The 21,888-nt window shown below is 43.7% G+C and overlaps 1 protein-coding gene across 2 annotated transcripts in view; it reads right to left on the bottom strand.

Annotated features, from left to right (window-relative positions):
- The window catches only part of FBXO15 (F-box protein 15), a 172,236-nt gene that overhangs the window by 7,309 nt on the left and 143,039 nt on the right, over window positions 1-21,888 (bottom strand). For both annotated transcript variants that reach the window (XM_068234671.1, XM_068234672.1), the window contains one exon: window positions 3,501-3,770. In XM_068234671.1, coding sequence (XP_068090772.1) covers window positions 3,501-3,770 — 270 coding nt within the window. The remainder of the gene's footprint in view (window positions 1-3,500; window positions 3,771-21,888) is intronic.

The raw sequence follows: 21,888 nt of genomic DNA, 5'->3' as shown, positions 1-21,888 counted from the left end.
CTTGACCAGTCAGGACATCCCCATCTTCCTCCCACGGCTGGGAGTGTTCTGCGCTGGCGCAATAGTACTGTGCAGGCGCAGAGCGCTGTCCGTCATGGGAGTACGGCAGGCGCATGCACACACCCGGGCATGCACATTACGCACGACTGGCCAAGCTAATGGGGATTCTACCAGGATTGTACGTGTAAGCGATCGGTGTGGAGGGGGATGGAGGAAGCCCCAGGTATGTATAAAACTTTTATATCTTTAAAAATACTATTCATGAGGAGGACTATAGATACAATGGTTTATCTCATAAGTTTATTGTCAGTTCAGGTTTGCCTTAAGGCATGTAAATGTGGGTATGTCTCTTTTCATCCCCAACTTACATGCTTCCTGCCTACTCATATGGTATTTCAAAATGATTAGCCTCCAGGATCTGCTAGTCAGTGTTACCATATGTTCTTATCCCATTGACACATCCAGTCTTTTAACAAGCAACCCAAGGTGAGATACATATGGAGGCTGCCATATTTATATCTAACAATAACAGATACTTGGCAGTCCTGCTGATCTTTCTGGTAGCGGTAGTGTCTGAATCACAGAACCTGAAACAAGCATGCAGCTAATTAATTTGTCAGAAACATCTGATCTGCATGTAAGTTCAGGGTCTTTGGCTAAAAATATTGGAGGCTGGGGACCAGCAGGGCAGCCAGGCAATGTGCATTGTTTAAAGGGATATAAATACTGTATGTCAGCCTTCATACGTCTTTCCCCTTAGATTCCCTTTAAAATGGCTTTGAAGTGAAAAGATTTGAAGGCTGACACATTTATTCCCTTTTTATAGTTACAAATTGACTGGCAGTCCTGCTGAACCTGTGCCTCTAAACATGAAGCGGCTGGCCTAGAACAAGTATGCAAATAAGGACTAAAGTCACATAAGCCCATGGTTTTTTAGGTGTTTGATTCAGGAACTACTGAACCCAAAGAGATCTAGTTGACTGGCAATGTTTAAAAAAAAAATAGGGCAGTTTTTATAAACTATTTTATAGGGCCATTTTAAACACTTGAGGACCAGAGGTTTATACTCCCCTACTGACCAGGCGATTTTTTTTACTATTTGCCACTTCACAATTTTAACAGTTTATTGCTTGGTCATACAATTTAGCACCCAAATTAATTTTACCCCCTTTTCTTCTCAAAAATAGGGCTTTCTTTTGGTGGTATTTGATTGCTGCTTCATTTTTTATTTTCCTCCCTCCCCCTAAATTGGCCCTAGACTACATTACATACACTACATGATACATACATAGATATAGGTCTATGGCAGGGATTAGCTTGTGAGCAATTCCGGGGGACAATTAAGTGACAAGGCTGTCCTCTGTACAGTGCTGCGGGAGATCGCAGCGCTATATAAATATATTTTTGCCTGTAAATAAAAAAATCAGCCTGTCAGCTCCGATCACGGGCTGGCAGGCTGAGCACTGAAGCCGGCTTTGTTTACTGATGGGAGCTCGTGCAAGCTCCCATTTAATCTTGCTTCTCGCGAGATGCCATATGGCGTGACTGAGGAACAAGAGAGCCACTCTGCGGCCTCCATCCTGCGCTAGACGGTCGCAGAGTGGTTAAACATTTATTTTTAACATAGCTAATCAAAATTAAAAATACACGGACTTGTGTACACACACATCTAAGGTGTACATTTGTTCCAGAGTAAAATGCACTATAAATTACTTTTTTCCTATGTTGCTGTCTCTTACAGTAGGTGATAAATATCTGACAGATCTGAAAGGTTTTGGACTAGTCTATTTTTTTCATGGGGGACTCTTGGAAAGGATCTATAGAAAGATGCCGGCCAGCCTCCCTACTCATTTGCACACGATTTTGACAGCTGAACTGAGTAACTGCTGTTTAGTAAGTGCTTTTGAAAACAAAGAAGATCCTGAAAATCCCCCATATGGAGATGGACTTGCCCAAAAAACAGTCAGAATTCTACCGTCTTTCCCCGAATATAAGACACTGTCTTATATTCTTTTTGGGGAGGAAATGTGTGCTAGGGCTTATTTTGGGGGGTGGGTGGGGCTAGACGCTTTGTGTATGGGCAGGTGCGTGGACTCTTACCGCACCCCCCTTGTGGCTGCGTCCCCCTCCGTTCCTGGTAATTCCTCCGGTGGCAGCGGCATTGTAATGGATCTGTGAGGGCGCCCTTTGATCTTCACGCAATACGCCAGTACGGCTCTGCGCTGGCGTTCTCTTCCTGTCATCATGTGCGCCCGGCAGATGCGTCCCAGGCGCACATTGATTAATCAATGTGCGCCTGGGACGCATCTGCCGGGCGCACATGATGACAGGAAGAGAGCGTCAGCGCAGAGCCGGCCTGGCGTACTGCGTGAAGATCAAAGGGCGCCCTCACAGATCCATTACAATGCCGCTGCCACCGGAGGAATTACCAGGAACGGAGGGGGACGCAGCCACAAGGGAGGTGCGGTAAGAGTCCACGCACCTCCCCATACACACAGCGCCCCCCCCCCCCCAGCTAGGCCTTATTTTCGGGGTAGGCCTTATATTTCAAGCATGCTTGAAATATAAGGGAGGCCTTACTTTCGGGGTAGGTCTTAAATTAGGGGAAAGACGGTATAACCTATTGTGAGTTACAGTGACATAGGAGAAAACAATAAGTGCTTTTTGCTCTGGGACAAATTTATACGTTATATGTATTATACACACAGATTTTAAATTGACCAATCTTTGGTGATAGTGGTCTTACAAGAACATCTGCAAAGAGTTTGTATGTTCTCGCTGTGTCTGTGTGGGTTTCCTCTGGGCACTCCAGTTTCCTCCCACATCCCCAAAAAAACATACAGATAAGTTTATTGGTTCCCCCCTAAATTGGCCTCATACATACATAGACATAAGACTATGGTAGGGATTAGATTATGTGCCGAGACAATGTACTCTCCGTGCAGAGCTGCACCAGAGTTTGGAGCTATATAAATACTTAATAATAAAAATTCCTGAACATCCTTTTACTACTAATATGTCTTGAGACTTCAGGTAATCAGAAAACGAGTTAATAATATTTCTGACGCTCTCTTCTTGACCTGACAAACCAATTTCCAATACCTCCTCTACATCTTTCCCTTTTGCTAGGGTTACACCCATTGTTTTAGAATGGACTTTCAGTTCTTTTATTTCCTTTCACTTGATTAACCCATTTCTGCCTCGTCTCCTCCTTACTCTCCTGGACCATAGGCTGATATTAATCACTAATTCAGCCATAGATCTCAGTATGATTACTTTTATATTATTTGCTAATTTACATTGCTAATCCACATTGCTAGCAGAATAACTCACAAATCCTTTGAGATCAAAGTCTGGTGCACTTAGGGAAATTAAGCAACAGAAGAGTTTACATAATTATGAAATAAAGAAACTGGTATCTAAGGTATTGATGTAATTTTCTGAGTTTAGATCTTGCTTAAAAACTAAGCAGTCAAATGAACAGAAAAAGTATTACTTACGGTGTAGCTTGTTCCAAAGTAGTTATTCAGCTTCTCTATGCTTAAGTACAGTACCAGATTTATTAGGAAATATTCCTTGGTTTCATTCATCCAGTTTAGTTGAGCATAGACCTTTCCCACTGAATCTTTGTGTTCCAGGTAAAAGCTTTGCCCCATGAAGTCATAGGACACCTCAGACTGCTGTCTTTCATGAAGTTTAACTGGAGCACTGAAGCACCAGTAAGGAGAGTCTGATTCATCCAACAAGGTGACATCCATCATGAAGCAGTCCTGCAAAAGTAGACAGTCCCTGAATTGAGATTATATGGACCTGATTCAGTGGCACGTGTTAAACGTCTCGCAAGAAAGTTTGCTACTGCCGTAAAATTGCTCATAAAAGCTGATTGAGGGCTGGTGCACACCAAGAGCGCTTCTGAGCACTTTTAAAAATGCTAGCGCTTTGAAAAGTGCTTGGGTAATGTATTTAAATGGAATGGATCAGAGGGATGTGATTTTTTATCCCAAACGCAAATGCGGGTCGAGCAGCATTTCTTCTGATTTCTAAGGCGATTCAGCCTCATTGTTAAGTATAGGAAAGTGGAAAATCGCTCTACTGTAAATAAAAATATAAAATTCTACACCAAAACGCTCCAAAAATCTCTAGGTCTATGTCTAGAATCGCTATGAAAAATCACTTCAAAAAGTGCTGAGTGTTTGCGATTATGCTAGTGTTTTTTGGTGTGCACTGGCCCTCAACTGGGAGTTAAAAGTTGTGATAGCTGCAACTTCCGTGGTGCTTGTTGCATGATGCTAAGCATTCGTTAGATGTTTTAGGCATAATGCAGGTCAATTTCTGTTGCTTTTCCTGAACTGTCTTATGAACTATGCATCAGTTATTACCTGCTTTTACAGCTTTATTAACTTAAAGGGGCACTATGGTTAAATTCTTTGTTTTTAAGTCACTGTAATATTTGTAGGTGTATGTAGAGCATAGTAGGTTACATGTAATGAGGCAGGTGACATTTTTTTTTTTTACACTGACATACTGCTTGATTACTTTTAGAGTCACGTCGGCAGATTTAGCTTACCGACGCGACTCAGGGCAATCCATTTAGTTGTAGGAGGCATCTGTACCTGTTGAGTTTTGTCGTTACTGGTTACCCCTGTGTGCTGCGCTGTATGGCTTGTTCCTAATCTCAACCGCACAATCTGCACGTTACACAAATCCCCCATCCGCCGTAAAGAGCAGAATTTCATCTGCTGCGCACACTGGACTACATCATCCCTCCTTGGTGGGACGCAACTGCCGTGTGAGGAGGAACGCTGCGCAGCAAGGACCCCTGTAGCGAAGCTGGCAATGAAACGGACACCTATTGTTGCCAGCTTCGCTACAGGGGTCCTTGCTGCGCAGCGTTCCTCCTCACACGGCAGTTGCGTCCCACCAAGGAGGGATGATGTAGTCCAGTGTGCGCAGCAGATGAAATTCTGCTCTTTACGGCGGATGGGGGATTTGTGTAACGTGCAGATTGTGCGGTTGAGATTAGGAACAAGCCATACAGCACAGCACACAGGGGTAACCAGTAACGACAAAACTCAGCAGGTACAGATGCCTCCTACAACTAAATGGATTGCCCTGAGTCGCGTCGGTAAGCTAAATCTGCCGACGTGACTCTAAAAGTAATCAAGCAGTATGTCAGTGTAAAAAAAAAATGTCACCTGCCTCATTACATGTAACCTACTATGCTCTACATACACCTACAAATATTACAGTGACTTAAAAACAAAGAATTTAACCATAGTGCCCCTTTAAAAATCAGTTGATGTTTATTGTCAACAACATGCCAAACCCCAAATCTGATTTAATACTGGATCCTCATGTTGGCTGGTCTTACCAGAACGACTGGGCCAGCCAGTCCAGGGCTGTGCTGCCTAAATTATATCAATCCACAGGCTGGGCAAATATTGCAAAGCTTTTCTTATCAATGTCAATAACAAGGGGCCCATCCCCACCTTCAGAGTCCAGGAGGAAGTGATCTAACCAATGAGAATTCACCAATGAAGGATTTCCATTGGTCCATATTAATGGACCAATGGATATCCCCAGAGAGAGATTTAACCATTTCAGCCTGCAGGTATTTTTCACATGCATCAGAGCAATTTTCACCTCCCATTCATTCGCCAATAACTTTATCACTAATTCTCACAATGAATTGATCTATATCTTGTTTTTTTTACCGCCACCATGTAGGCTTTCTTTAGGTGTTACATTTTGCTAAGAATTATTTTTTTATAAATGCATTTTCACATGAATTAAAAAAAAAATGGAAAAAATTCACCACTTCTTAGTTTTCGGCCATTATAGCTTTAAAATAATACTACATGCTGCCATAATTAAAACCTATGTATTTTATTTGCCCATTTGTCCCGGTTATTACACCATTTAAATTATGCCCTGTAAGGATTGTGGAATATCTCCATGGTCAGCGCACAAGATGTGCACTGACACTGCGGAAATCCTCCACAAACGCCTGAATAACAGAACCCAGCTGTGGTGCAATGCACCTGTAGAGGAGAATTCCTACCGGCAGATGGAGCTGTGGAGTGCAGAGGAATAAACCCTCTGCACCGCCACAGATGCCAGTTAGGAATTGTACAAGGGGAAGCTATATAGGGCAAGATAGCCCCTAGTGAAAGAGAGTGAGCACAGAGACAGGATGTATGCATGTCCACCAATCTAGTCGCCACCTGGCGACGGTGAACAGACACCAGCGAAGACCAAGTGGGAAAGCAATCGCCAGGATGGCGATTGCTAATAGCGACACAAGACTGAGCAAACACAGAGCATAGGTGTAGTAAGAACGACACAGCAAACCATAACAATCCGAACACCAAGGAAAATAACAAACACACTCGCTAAACGCGGTCGCCGCACGAGAAGCGCAACAGCGACAAAACACGTTAATTGCGCGTTCTCCGCACAAAAAGCACAACAGAGACAAAACGCGGCAACCCTAACAAAAGAACACAGAAAACACAAACAAACAAATAACAGAAACGCTTGCTAATCGGTTGCCTTACCTCAGGCAACAGCAAGCGTTTACTCCAGACAAACAGACAACAGGAACAAGTCAAATAGGATCCACTGCTCCTCTGCAAGAGCGAGTGCGATCCGTACACAGGAACAGGACTGAAAGAATCCACTGCTCTTCCGCAAGAGAGAGTGCGATCCGTACAACAAGGCAGACAGAAGGAGTAACCAGCAGCAACCGCAGCTGAGGTTAAACTCCAAGACAAAATACAGAGAGATCCACCGCCTCTAACGCTAGGGCGAGTGCGATCCAAACAGACAGAGCGATTTTCTGTCAGCCGCCGCTGGCGACAGAACAATCGCAGCGGAAAGACAGAACGATTCACTACTGCCAACTGCTGGCGACAGTGCAATCGCAAGGACAAGACAAGACAGAATAGGTACTATAAATATAACACAAACCTAACTGCACTAAATAGGAATGCAAGGAGCACTCCCAAAGGGAAACTACTCTAAGCTAGCAATAATAGCCTGCAATGAGCAGAGGGCTGAGACTCCAGGAAAGTTAGCAGGAACAAACCTTCATGACCAGCAGAGAATTCTGGGAGGAAATGGCATTTATACTGCAAGCCATCAAAGTAAGCAGCTAAGCAATTTGCATGACAAGTGGATGCACATTCCTCACCAGCAGAGCAACTCTGAAACTTGCAGAATGAAGACAGGTCTCTTTTCCAGAGACCTGCAGCACTCAGACCTAAAAAAATGGTCAAAAAGCTGTCTGCCTGTGCAGACAGCAGAGCAGATCATCACACGCCCCTATCACAATGTATGGCGCCAATATTTTATTTGGAAATAAAGGTGCATTTTTTTCAGTTTTGCGTCCATCATTATTTACAAACGTACAATTTAAAAAATGTTCGTAATATACCCTCTTCACGTGCATATTAAAAAAGTTCAGACCCTTAGGTAACTATTTATGTTTTTTTTTTATTTTTTATTAAAAATTTTATTTATGTAATTTTTGGTGTGGGAAGTAAACAGTTAATTTTAAATGTAATAATGTGAGTTTATTTTATAAAAAAATGTATGTAGATGTAGTTTTACTATTTGGTCACAAGATGGCCACAGTGAATATTTTTTTAAGCCCTGGAAGCAAAGTGCTTGCTTCCAGGAAGCTTATGGAGGGCGGGAAACTTTTTTTGTTTGCTCAGAAAGACCGCCTCTGATAAGAAGCTCAGATCAGACAGCCTCTGATAAGAAGCTTTCAGTTTTTCTGCCGGGGACTTAGATCGATGAACAGGCATGCGCAAATGCGCGCAACAGCACAGCAGCAGCCGCCTGGACATGACAAACATGTCCAGGCGGCAGGAATGGTTAGCAGGAACCAGAGGTGAGAAACATATGGAGGCTGTTAATGTCATGATCGCTGCTGCAGCAGGTATTGCTGGAAGTAGTAGTGCTGCAGCTCAGGCAGTTCTGATCTCTTTCCATGCAAGCTGCATAGCTTTGTCTGCCTTTCCCTGCTGTCAGCTTGTGACTGATTATCATTCACCTGTGTGGGAATCTGCATGTCTGCTCCCATTGGATGACCTCAGTATAAAGATCTGCTTCCTGCAGGACTCCTCGGGTTTTCATAGCTTCAGTTTAAGCCTGCCTTGCTGTCGCTTCAGCCCCAGATCGTGTTTCTTGTTCTAAAGATACTTTGCTGGTCTTTGCATCATATATTGGTTCATTGCCAATATATATGCATACCAGCACGTTTATTATTTTCCTTGTATTCGTGTTACGTTGATACATCAGTGTTGCTGATGTATACGTACACGAACTGTTTATATCCTGTGTGCAGTTAGTCAGCTTTCCAGCACGTTTTGGAAGGTTGCGCGCATCGTGATCACCCGTGCTGAGTTAGTTACCCTGCTCCTGGTTCTGTTTGTGGATTGCGTTCATCTCTGCGAAGAGATAACGAATCCTTCTGAATCCTGTTCTGTTACCGTTTGTGGATTGCGTTCATCTCTGCAAAGAGATAACGAATCCTTCTGAATCCTGTTCTGTTACCGTTTGTGGATTGCGTTCATCTCTGCGAAGAGATAGCGAATCCTTCTGAGTCCTGTTCCCTGTATTACTCCTGTCCTAGTCAGAGTTCCAGCTTATGTCATATATCGGTTCATTGCCGATATATACATATGTTAGTCAGACGTTACAAATAGTTTCATTGATAGCTGTAATTGTAATACGCTAGGAAAACATACTTATTGTATTTTTGTCTGTGTTACGTTCATCTATCTCGATCCTCCTATTTCCTGACTATCCTGTCCTGTCTTTGTGAGGCACGCCATCGCTGCAACGCATTGGCTGCCTCATTCCAGTCTGTCTTGTTGTGGACGCTTGCTGTCACTAAGTAGCGGCTAGCTAGCAAGCGTTCATTCTGTCTACCTGTCCTGATCTCCTCAGTTCTGGTTTATGCGCTCAGCGCTACCTTGCGCTGAGACGTTATCGCAAAAGTATTGTTTGTGGCTGTCGGATCTGCACCGGCTCTGTGCGCCACAATCTCGTATTGGAGTCAGTCCTCCCCTCCACTATACTAGGGATAGCCTGTTTCCTTGTGCTAGTGTGTGTACCTCCTTCATGTCAGCTCATGCGTTGCATGCTGACTGTGGAGAATACACCACCAAGCCTTACAGTTAATACTTTCTAAATCACACTGATACAATCACGCAGCTAATCTTGTTAGGTTTTCATAAGAAAAATCTGATTTGCATGCTTATTTAGTGTCTATCGCTCAAAGTATTAATGACATTGGATCGGCAGGACTGCCAGGCAATGTACATTCTTCAAATATTACATTCTTATAAATATGTGAGCATCCATACGTCTCTTACCTCAGGTTCCCTTTAAAATTGCTTGCTGCGGCTACCTTGAAGCGGAGGGGGCTCTTCAATCAAGATTTTAACCACTAGCGGTCCCCACAAGAGTACTGTTCCCATCCCCACGGCATAGATACTTGTCTATTGATTTGAATGTGCTCACACTCGTGACCGGCAGTTGCAGGACAGATTATGTTCCCATTTACAAATCTAACTGCCGGATTTATGAATAATCTCTGGTGTAACAAACAGCAGAGATTATACATTGAAAAACCGCAAAAAAAAAAAAAAAACTACTTTCACTTTCGTTAGAGTATAAAAAGCAGTGATATCTAATGGTCAAAAATAATAGTTGTGTTACTATAGAAAAATTTGGAAAACAAAGCCAAAGTGACAGAATTTAAAAGCAAATACTGTATATTCCTGCGTATAAGACTACTTTTTAACCCTTGAAAATCTTCTGAAATGTTGGGGGTCGTCTTATACTCCGGGTGTCATTGATGCCGGGTGATACTCCCTATCCTGTTACCGCCTCTCAGATCTCCCTGCTGAGGGAGCGCAATCTATTCTTCCATACCGCTCTGATAAACAGGTAGACAAGGAGAGCTGACCAGTCTACTTAAGGAGAGTTGACCAATGCAACAAGTCAATTGACTATATACTGTTATATACTGGGTAACACATACAGTACAGCACCAGTATCTGTTCATACACAGCACCAGTACATGATTTTTTTATTTTTATTTTAATTTGGTGTGCGTTGGAAGAGGGGTAATCTTATACGGCGAGTAGATCTCAAACTCTATATTTTAACTGGAAAAGTTGGGGGGTCGTCTTATATGCCCAGTCGTCTTATACGCCGGAATATACAGTACATCAATCGTTACATTACATTACGTTACATTTTCAGTATGGATGCCATGAGGATTTATTATTGTTTTTTTGTAAATAAGGGAGTGTAATTAAATACAAAATGGAAAAAAATACCTTTATTTCCATATAAAATATTGTTGCCATACATTGTACTATGGACATCATTTAAAGGGACCCCGAGCACTAGATAAAAATGAAATCGGTACTTACCCGGGGCTTCCTCCAGCCCACCGTAGGCCGCAAGGTCCCCCGGCGTCGTCCTCGCTCCTCTACCGGTCACGACTTCATCACCATTCAGGAAGTGTTGGGCCGACACTTGGCCCAGGTGTCGCCCGGAATGAATTCGCCAGCGTTACCAGGAGAGGAGCCAGGAGGAGCCGGTAGACCTTGCGACCTACGGTGGGCTGGAGGAAGCCACAGGTAAGTACCAATTTCATTTTTATCTACTGCTCAGGGTCCCTTTAAATGTTATAATAACCAGGACAAATGGACAAATAAAATATGTAGGTTTTAATTGCAGTAGAACTTAGTATTTTAAAACTATAATCTATAATGGTTAAAACTGAGAAATATGTTTTACTTTTTTTTGCTTCCCTTTAAAATACATATAAAATAAAATAATTGACGAATGAATAGGAGGAGAAACCCTCAGTGGTGAATTGGTTAGGAATGATTTCAACCTGAATAGCTATCCAAACGTAACTGAAAATACACTATAAATTACTTTTTCACTCTGTTACGGTCTCTCCAAGTAGGCAGTGAGGCCCAGTGCACACCGAGCGGATTTGGATGCGATCCGCCGGCCGCATCCACCTGTAAATTCGCTTGGCTAATGTATTTCAATGGGCTGGTGCACACCAGAGCGGTAGGCATTTTGCAGAAACGCATACTCCCGGGCTGCAGCATTTTTTGGATTTCGGAAGCGTTTCTGCCTCTAATGTTAAGTATAGGAAAAACGCAGAACGCCTGATAAAACGCCAGATCAGAGTGGTTTTCCAGGCGTTTTTGTTACAGTAGCTCTTCAGTAACAGCTTTACTGTAACAATAGCGGTTATCTGCTACACAAAAAACCGCAACACAAAACCGCAAAACGCTAGCAAAACGCTTCATAATAATAAGAAAAAAAAACCTTCAAAAACCGCTAGCGTTTTGCGGATCTGCTAGCGGTTTTTGATGTGCACTAGGCCTAAGAGTCTGATAGACCTCACAGATTTCAGACTAGTCCATATCCACAAAGTGAATTCTCAGGGCATTCTTTATTCACAAAAGCACTCAGTCAGTCAGCTCAGTCCAACTGACAAAATAGTCAGTGCAAACAAGTAGGGAGACTGTCCAGCTTTTCTTAAAGCGGAATATAACCCTGCATTTCAACTTTGCTCTAAAACATTATTTACAGCATATTATATGCAAAAAGCATTTTTTTTTTTTACTAGACCAGCATTGGAAGGGTTAAACACAGAGGTTTTAAGTTCCGTGCAGACGTTCAGATAGTTACATTCTATTTAGTTATATGTATATATTTAGAAATGTTACACGCTCTTTGGCTGTCCTCCAACTCCTCAGTGAGAGAGATGAGTCACAATAAACACTTAGATACATTTGTGTAAACAAAAAGTATCTAACTCAAGTTTGGATGTGTCTGCAAAAATCTCCAGGGACTTTAAAGCCCTGTGTAACCCTTCCAATGCTGGTCTAGTAAAAAAAAAATGCTGGTTGCATATAATATACTGTAAATAATGTTTTAGAGCAAAGTTGAAATGCAGGGTTATATTCCACTTTAATAGATCCTTTCCAAGCAGTACTTTTGTAAAGAATAAAGGAAATACTGAGAATACCCCATAAAAAGATGGACTAGTCCAAAACCTGTCCAATCTGTCAGATTTCTACTACCTACAGTAAGTGACAGCAACATCGGAAAACGTAATTTCTAGCGTATTTTACTCTAAGAGAAATCTTCATCTAATAAGTATGCATTTTAAATGTTACAATTTTTAGCAATAGTGATTCTTTAATTGATAAGCAATATAAAAAGTAACAAATTAACCTTTTTTGTCAAGTGAGAAGAGATCGTATCTCTATAAACCTCTTTAGCGGAAATCACGAGTACAGCTCGGGATGGAAAAAACATATCAGGAGCAGTAACTCCCGAGCTGTACTCGTTGTAGCCCCCGGGAGGTCTATGCAGAGCAATGCGCGCAGCGGGCGTTTATCACTCACCTCCCGGGAGATCCTGTCGGCCGCCATTCTTCTTCCTCTCCTCCAAGGCTCTGCTTCCACCTGGTGAGATCGGCATCTGTCATCATGACGACAGTAATCTCACTATAGGGTTACAGCGCCACACGGAGGACAGAGGGAGAACTGCAGTACTGAATCCCAGGGAGGTGAGTGAGTGCTGAACTGCTGCAGATCTCCCTAGCAGCATGATTTTTTCCGGGTTTTAGGGTCGAAAAGAGTGCAAAAAAATTGTACCGCGTTCAGACCTCAAAACCCAGAAAGAATCAAACCGCCAAGGGGGTTAAGTTTTATTGCTGTTTTACATTTCTTCTCCTTGGGACCAGCAGGGTTAACATTAATGTCGCGGGAACAGAAAAATATCCCCAGTGGGAACAGGGGTAACACCAGAAACCCAATATACATTCTAAACCGTTTTCACAGTACTTAAAACAATTATTTTTTTTCACTTTGAGCTGCTATAGGCCAAAGGAATGTTTGCTCATTTAAGCCATCTGAGACAAATGATAGGTTTGAAAATGCAAGATTAAAAACCATCTTGATATTCTGATCCTCCATTGTAAAATATAGTACTTACCATAATGCAGTAATTTGACAGCATCAGTAAAGGTAACTCTGTGATGGCCTTTCTAGCCCACCAAGCAAGGTTAAAGTTTCTATGCTAATTTACTTTTGACTGTTTATTTACTATTTTCAGTAACTTAAAGCAGTATTACCGCGAAATAAGGTGAAAAAAGCGTCTTTACTAGCCACAATTTCTATCTTAAAGGATACCCGAAGTGACGTGACATGATGAGATAGACATGTGTATGTACAGTGCCTAGCAAACAAATAACTATGCTGTGTTCTTTTTTTTCTTTCTCTGTCTGAAAGAGTTAAATATCAGGTATGTAAGTGGCTGACTCAGTCCTGACTCAGACAGGAAGTGACTACACTGTTAAGAAATTCCAACTATAAAACACTTTCCTAGCAGAAAATGGCTACTGAGAGCAAGAAAGCGGTAAAAAGGGGAATTTCTTATCAGTGAGGGTCACACTATAGTCACTTCCTATCTGAGTCAGGACGGAGTCAACCACTTACATACCTGATATTTAATTCTTTCAGACAGAGAAAGAAAGAAAAAAAGGAACACAGCATTGTTATTTGTGTGCTAGGCACTGTACATAGACATGTCTATCTCATCATGTCACGTCACTTCAGATATCCTTTAAGGTGCGTACACACTGCGGACTTATGTTGCCCAGACATAGCTGGGCCAGCCTTTACAGATGTGTGTCAGCTGAGAACTTGTGCTATACAGGGGGCGGAGGTACAATGGAGCGGCGTGTGCGTGATGTCATGTGGTGAGCGGGGGAGCGGCATCTTCAAATCGGCTGGCTGTCCGTCAGGTGAGTTGATCCGGCAGGAGGATCGCTTGCACGGTACCATGTACTCACACCTGATTATTGGCTGAGGCGGTCCTTATTGTAATCAAGCGTGTGTACGGGCCTTTCATCTGTACACACATTGAGGTGCTGTAAATTCTGTAAAATTAATAGTCATTGTATTGGTGCCATGAGTCTGCTAAGCCACTGCAATTACTCTATTGCAGTGATCTGCAAACTTGGCTCTCCAGCTGTTAAGGAACTACAAGTCCCACAATGCATTTGCCTTTATGAATCATGACTGTGGCTGTCAGACTCCTGCAATGCATTGTGGGACTTGTAGTTCCTTAACAGCTGGAGAGCCAAGTTTGCAGATCACTGCTCTATTGAAATCACAGGAGTCACGCACGTAGTGTATTGTACCGTGACTCAATGAGAGCACAAATTAAAGGATACATGGACTGAGGCAAGGCTGCGTAAGGTAAGCATAGAAATATGTTCATGCTGGATCCACATACACGTGCGCCTTGCCAATTTCTCTTTTTGTTCCCCCCAGCCCCCATATTTACTCCTTGAAAAAATGTGATATTTGGCTATAGACAAATTTTGAGACATAAAGAGGCAGGCTTGCAATGATGTTCCTTCCTATCACCTCCCTTTAAAGTGAACCTGACCCGAGTAAAATGATTTAAAATAAATAAACACCTACTATACACCAGCAGTTCTGGATGCAAGCCTTGCTACGGGGCATAAAGAGATAATTTGCATATTTGGTAGCGGTGCATTGTGGGTAACCACAGATTTTCACTTAAAGCTGAACTATCTAAGTACCTTCTGTTTTAAGAAGGAAAATCACACCAAGCATGGCTTTTTAGTAGGAGGGCTTTTTGGTCTCTTTTAGTCCTGTATACTTTCCTAGTGGTTTGGGTCACCCCAAGCTGCGTGGTTACTCTGTTAAAATAAACACATGATGTAGTATACCTGCAAATAAATATTACATACTTACCTTGCTGCCAGTTCTCTCAGAAGCTCAACATTTTTTCTAACAACAATTCCTTCCAGATCTAGTCAGACTTGTCTCTCCGGAAACTGAAAGGCTTAGAGGCCTTTTATACTATATCTTTTGCTGTCAGTTATAACTGAAAGGGCAACTGATGTGTAGGGTAATGTGCATGTTATGGCTCATGCGATATTACTGGTTAACGCATAGCTGACCCAGAAGCTGTTAAAGGGTCATCACCATTTTTAAAATGGGGGATGGAGAATTCCATCAATCACAGTGGACAAACAGGACGTAGGGAGGAGAAGAAAAAAATTGATGAGCAGACTACGTGGGAGGTAATTATGACATGTGTATATTTATTTTGACTTTTATTTTTCAGTTCAGGTTTGCTTTCAGAGGAGTGAATGGGGTGGTGATTAGGAGGGTCATAGGAGGGAACATCACAGCAACCCCTAGCCCTTTCTGTAAAAAAAAATAAAATGTGACTTTAAGCAAAAGTCTCATTTTTCAAGGAGTGATTACGGAGACTAGTGGGGGGAGGGGGCAAGGAGAGGAATGAACAATGCACACATATATGTAGATCCAGCATGGACATATCTCTGTGCTTAGCTTGGATAGTTTTGCCTCGGGTCAGGTGTGCTTTAAGATAGTGACTTCTGGTGAAGAAGAAGAACTGTTACTACTGTATATTCCAGCGTATAAGACGACTGGGCGTATAAGACGATCCCCCAACTTTTACAGTTAAAATATAGAGTTTGGGATATGCTCTCCGTATAAGACTACCCCTCTTCCAACACACACCAAATAAAAACTTAAACATCATATACTGGTGCTATGTATGAACAGATACTGGTGCTGTACTGTATGTGGTACCTAGTATACAGGCGATTGACTCATTGAATTGGTCAACTCTCCCTCTCCCTAAGTGGATAGGTCAGCTCTCCTTGTCTCCCTGTTTATCAGAGCGGTATGGAAGAATAAATTGTGCTGTGCCCATAAAACACGACTCTTTCACTCTTTTGGACCACCCTTGTATCCTATTTACCTCCTTCTCTGCCTCTCAGATCTCGCACATGTGCGCCTGCGCCACTTCACTACAGTCCTCAGCAGTGAGATCTGTGAGTCGGTAACAAGTAAGGGCCTGTACACACTGAAAAACGCAGACAAAAACGCAAGCGCATGCGTTTTTAAAATGCCTGTAGTTTTAAAAACGCATGCGCTTTTGCCTGCGTTTTTTGTGCGTTTGCGTTTTTCTTGTAATTGCTGATTGGCTAAAGAATCCTTTGTTTTTTTTCTAGTTTACATTTCAACAGGAATCAGGAGATTGCAGAGTCTTCTGGGATACTGACTTCTGAAAAACGCAGGCAAAAACGCAAGCGCATGCGTTTTTAATGCGTTTTTCATGCGCTGCACTTAAAAAAGCGCAGCAGGCACTGCGTTTGCGTTTTTTTAAAAACGCATCGCACCAGTGTGTACAAGTCATCACGATTTTCATTATTTTTCAAAAGACCTTGCGTTTTTAAAAACGCATGCGTTTTTAAAAACGCAACGCAAGCGCAGCAGTGTGTACAGGCCCTTAGGGCGTATCACCTGGCATCAATGACACCCGATGTATAAGACGACCCCTGACTTTTCAGAAGATTTTCAAGTGTTAAAAGGTATATTGGTAGGTGAACAGAGGCGCCAGAAGGATAAAAGTACATACAATTTTTAAAAAATTGCTGGGAGGAAGTGTTGGACTCGCCTCCATTAAAGCAGACACCAAGGACTGTAAATATATAGATATACACATTTATTGAAAATACCCCAAAGATGAAACGCGTTTCGCGGGCACAGACTACTTTTTCAGGCAATAAGCAGGGGATAAACAACAGCAATTCAGTTATAGCAAGCAGTTATAGCAAGCAGAGCACCTCTGCTTGCTATAACTGAATTGCTGTTGTTTATCCCCTGCTTATTGCCTGAAGAAGTGGGCTGTGCCCGCGAAACTCGTTGCATCTTTGGGGTATTTTCAATAAATGTGTATATCTATATATTTACAGTCCTTGGTGTCTGCTTTAACGGAGGCGAGTCCAACACTTCCTCCCAGCAATTTTTAAAAAATTTTATGTACTTTTATCCTTCTGGCGCCTCTGTTCACCTACCAATATATTTGAGTCCACCCCAGGTGGAGGGGTGATCTACCCCCTTTCTTCCTATCTACAGAGAGCGACTTCTTAATCCTGAGTGAGGACAGGTCTAATCTCCTCACCTGCCTAATGAGTGGTTACCTAGGTGGTAACCCGTGTTTGTGAGTATTACCATCTCACTGTTTCATTTATCCAATCAATTTTGACATACTACACCATATTGGGCTCTCGATTTCTCTTCAACTTAAGTGTTAAAAAGTAGTCTTATACGCCAGAATACACAAATACGGTACCTGACATTCTTAGCAAGAATTAAACTATAAACAAACAGGACACTCGCCGTGAAGTCACATATATGCAACTATGCTTCTCAATTCTCAATACTTAGGCCCTTATTCAATACACTTGAATAAGTGATGTAAAGTTATTTTAAGCACTTAAGGACCGAGGTGATAGAGATCTATGCCCTGTTTTGATGGGCTCCTGGCTGGCAGGACGTAAATCTCTATCACCGGCGCCGCCGCTCCCCGCCGCGATCGTGCGCACCGAACCGGCTGCACTTAGCTGTCTTATGACAGATAAGACTTCCGGGTATCGGCAGGAGCCGTCACTGATTGGCTCCCTGCCGTGTGATCGCTGTGAGCCAATCACAGCGATCACCCTCCGAAAGGCAACATGGTTGCCGTTCCGCCTCCCTCTCCCTGTCACTGTGGATCTTGTGTGACAGGGAGAGACGCATAGCCTGCAGCCGTGACAGGCTGTGCGATTTTAGTATAAAAAAAGACTTTTTAACCCCATGTATCCCTTGATCCCCTCCCAACCACCTATATATATATATATATATATATATATATATATATATATATATATATATATATATATATATATATATATATATATATATATATATATATATATATATATATATATATATATATAGATAGATAGATCTATAAATATATATATATATAGATAGATAGATAGATAGATAGATAGATATATTTTACTGGATTGTGATTTTAACCACTTGCCGACCGTAGGGGCGGCGGCAAAGTGGAGCCCGCAACGACCGCAATACGCCGATCGGCGGAGGCTCGTTGCGGACTAGCTGGCCGGGGATCGCACGCTGGATGTGCCCACCCGCGACGTCAACCCGCCAGCCAATTAGCAGCGGCGGCGAGTTGTTAACCCCCGATCTGCCGCATGTAAAGCGGATAATACGCTTTGTAATGTATACAAAGCGTATTATACAGGCTGCCTCCTGCCCTGGTGGTCCCAGTGATTGAGAGACCACCAGGGCAGGTTGCAGCCCTCCTAGTAAGTACCCAAGCACACTGATCCTGCCCCCTGATCGCCCACTGCACCCATCAGACCCCCCCCTGCCCACCCCTCAGACACCTGTTTGCACCCAATCACCCCCCCTAATCACCCATTAATCACTCCCTGTCACTATCTCAACGCTATTTTTTAGATTAGGTCCTAAACTGCCCCCTGGGGGCTCCTGAACACCCCCCTCACACACACACACACCCTCAGATCCTCCCTAGACCCTCCCCCCTGTGTACTGTATACATCTATTCTTCCCTATAATCACCCACTGATCACCTGTCAATCACCCATCAATCACCCCCTGTCACCACCTGTCACTGCCACCCATCAGATCAGACCCTAACCTGCCTTTTGTGGGCACCTGATCACCCACCCACACCCTCAGATTGCGTGCAGACCCACCCTCAGATCACCTTTGAAAGTGCATTGTTTACATCTGTTCTCCCCTCTAATCATCTACTGATCACCCATCAATCACCCCGTCACCACCTGTCACTGCTACCCATCAGATCAGACACTAATCTGCCCCTTGCGGGCACCCAATCACCCGCCCACACCCTCAATTAACCCCCTCTGATCAACTCGCCAGTGCATTGCTTGCATATATTCTCCTCTGTAATCACCTACTGATCACCTATCAACCACCCCGTCACCCCATGTCACCACCTGTCACTGCTACCCATCAGATCAGGCCCTAATATGCCCCCTGCGGGCTTCTGATCACCCGGCAAAACCCTCACCCGCCCCACCGCAGTGACAGAAATTTTTTTTCTGATCACTGCTGGTACGACTTAATTGCCATGTCTAGGTCACGATTTGAGAACATTCCTGCACTTCAGTGCCAATACAACTTGTCATCTAAGAAGCCACCCTGCTTATGACCGGTTCCACAAAATTCGGCCCCTCATAGACCACCTGTCATCAAAATTTGCAGATGCCTATACCCCTGAACAGTCATTTTGAGGCATTTGGTTTCCAGACTACTCCTCGTGGTTTTGGGCCCCTAAAATGCCAGGGTAGTATAGGAACCCCACAAGTGACCCCATTTTAGAAAGAAGACACCCCAAGGTATTCCAATAGGTGTATGACGAGTTCATAGAAGATTTTATTTTTTGTCAAAAGTTAGCGGAAATTGATTTTTATTGTTTTTTTCACAAAGTGTCATTTTCCACTAACTTGTGACAAAAAAATAAAATCTTCTATGAATTCCCCATACACCTAATTGAATACCTTGGGGTGTCTTCTTTCTAAAATGGGGTCATTTGTGGGGTTCCTATAATGCCCTGGCATTTTAGGGGCCCTAAACCGTGAGGAGTAGTCTAGAAACCAAATGCCTCAAAATGACCTGTGAAATTCTAAAGGTACCCATAGGATGTTGGGCCCCTTAGCGCACCTAGGCTGCAAAAAAGTGTCACACATGTGATATCGCCGTACTCAGGAGAAGTAGTATAATGTGTTTTGGGGTGTATTTTTACACATACCCATGCTGGGTGGGAGAAATATCTCTGTAAAGGGACAATTGTGTGTAAAAAAAATCAAAACATTTTAATTTACAGAATCAGAATCAGAAACTTTATTTCGCCAAGCACGACTGGGTCGTGCCCGGAATTGGGCTTGGCACGTACAGGGTACTGATACACGGTATACAGTAGTTACAGATAGAGGACATGCAGTAGTAACAGAACATTATACAGAAAAAAAAAAAAAAAACAGAACATTATAGAACATGTATGCAGAGGGAGACAATGGCATAAGTTACAATACAATAAAAAAGCAACCAAAAAAAAAAAGTACGCTTGAGCTATGTGCAAAGTGCCTCAGTGCGTCTTGGTATTATGGGGTGGGGATAGGCATTTCCATGGCGAGAGTTCAGGAGGTTGACAGCAGAGGGAAAGAAACTGTTCTTATGTCTTGTGGTCCTGGTGTAGATGGACCGGAACCGGAGCTTCCGGCTCGAGGGGAGCTGGTTAAAGAAGCGGTAGCCTGGGTGTGAGGGGTCGTTGGCGATCTTTAATGCTCTGGTGTTCAGCCTGGAGTGGTAGAGGAGGTCCAGAGTGGGAAGGGATCTCCCGATGATCCTCTCTGCAGATTTGATGACCCTCTGCAGTTTGAGCTTGTCGCTGGCGGAGGAGCTGGTGTACCAGACCAGGATGGAAGAGCATAGGACGGATTCAATCGTGGCTGAGTAGAAATTTGTCAGCAGTTTTTGGGCCATACCGAACTTTTTCAGTTGGCGGAGAAAGAAAAGTCTCTGTTGGGCTTTCCTCTGTGTTGAGGCAGTGTTGGTGTTCCACCTCAGGTCATTGGAGATAGTTGTGCCCAGTAGGCGGACACTGGGGACTCTTTCCACTTCCATGCCATCTATGTGGATTGGAGGCGGGGTAGAGGCGCGCCTCCTGAAATCAACAATCATCTCCACCGTTTTTGCTGTGTTTAGGACCAAACCGTTCTCTCTGCACCAGCTGCATATGCTTTCGACCTGGTGGCGGTACGCCTTCTCATCGTTTTTGGTGATGAGACCCACAATGGTCGTGTCATCGGCAAATTTGATTACTTTTACCGAGTCCGAAGTGGATTTGCAATTGTTCGTATACAGAGAGAACAGGAACGGCGACAGGACGCAGCCTTGTGGGGCCCCTGTGTTGGTGATCCTAGGTTGTGAGGAGATGGTGCCTAACCTAACGACCTGGGACCTGTTGGTGAGGAAGTCCGTGATCCACAGGCGTAGGGTGGGGTGGACTCCTAGCGCAGCGAGATTGTCCTGAAGTATTTTAGGGCTGATAGTATTGAATGCTGAGCTGAAGTCCAGTAGGAGGATCCTGGCGTAGGAGTCCGGTCTATCCAGGTGATCATAGACGTGCTCCAAGCAGATGTTGATGGCATCATTTGTGGACCTGTGCGCTCGGTACGCGAACTGGTGCGGGTCCAGCAGTCCCTCAGTAGAGTGCTTAAGGAGAGGTAGCACCATGCTTTCAAAAGCCTTCATGATTACGGATGTAAGTGCCACGGGCCTGAAGTTGTTGAGGTCGAGGATGCCCTGCTTTTTGGGGACAGGGATAATGGTGGACTTCTTGAAGCACGCGGGAACTTTGCCTTCCTGGAGGGACCTCGTGAAGATGGAAGAGAGGGTGGAAGCGAGCTGGCGAGCACAGGTTTTCAGGCAGGCTGACGACACACCGTCCGGACCTGAGGCTTTCCTAGCATTTAGCCTTAGTAAGTGTTTCAGTACATCCGCCTCCCTCACTGATGGTGGGGGTGAGTAAGGGCCTAGGGCTACCGTGGCAGATTGTGCAGGTGGCTGTGGGAGTCCTGCAGGTGCTGGCTGACTCTCGAATCTGCAGTAGAAGTCACTGAGACTCTCGGCAAGCTCAGAGCTCGGTGTGGCATGCTGAGGGGGGGCTTGTAGTTGGTGGCAGCCTTCAGCCCTTTCCACACGGTTCGTGAGTCATTTGAGGAGAGGTTCTGTTCCAGCTTTTCCGCGTAGCCCCTCTTAGCGGACCTCAGTTCTCTGTTTAGGTCGTTTCTTGCCTTCTTGTAATCCACCTGGTTGCCGGACTTATGTGCGGCTTCTTTGCTACGACGTAGTT

The sequence above is a fragment of the Hyperolius riggenbachi genome, chromosome 5 (genome assembly GCF_040937935.1).
Source record: "Hyperolius riggenbachi isolate aHypRig1 chromosome 5, aHypRig1.pri, whole genome shotgun sequence".
Taxonomy (NCBI): Eukaryota; Metazoa; Chordata; class Amphibia; order Anura; family Hyperoliidae; genus Hyperolius; species Hyperolius riggenbachi.
The sequence above is the reverse complement of the archived record's forward strand: the minus strand, read 5'-3'. Positions and strand labels throughout refer to the sequence as shown.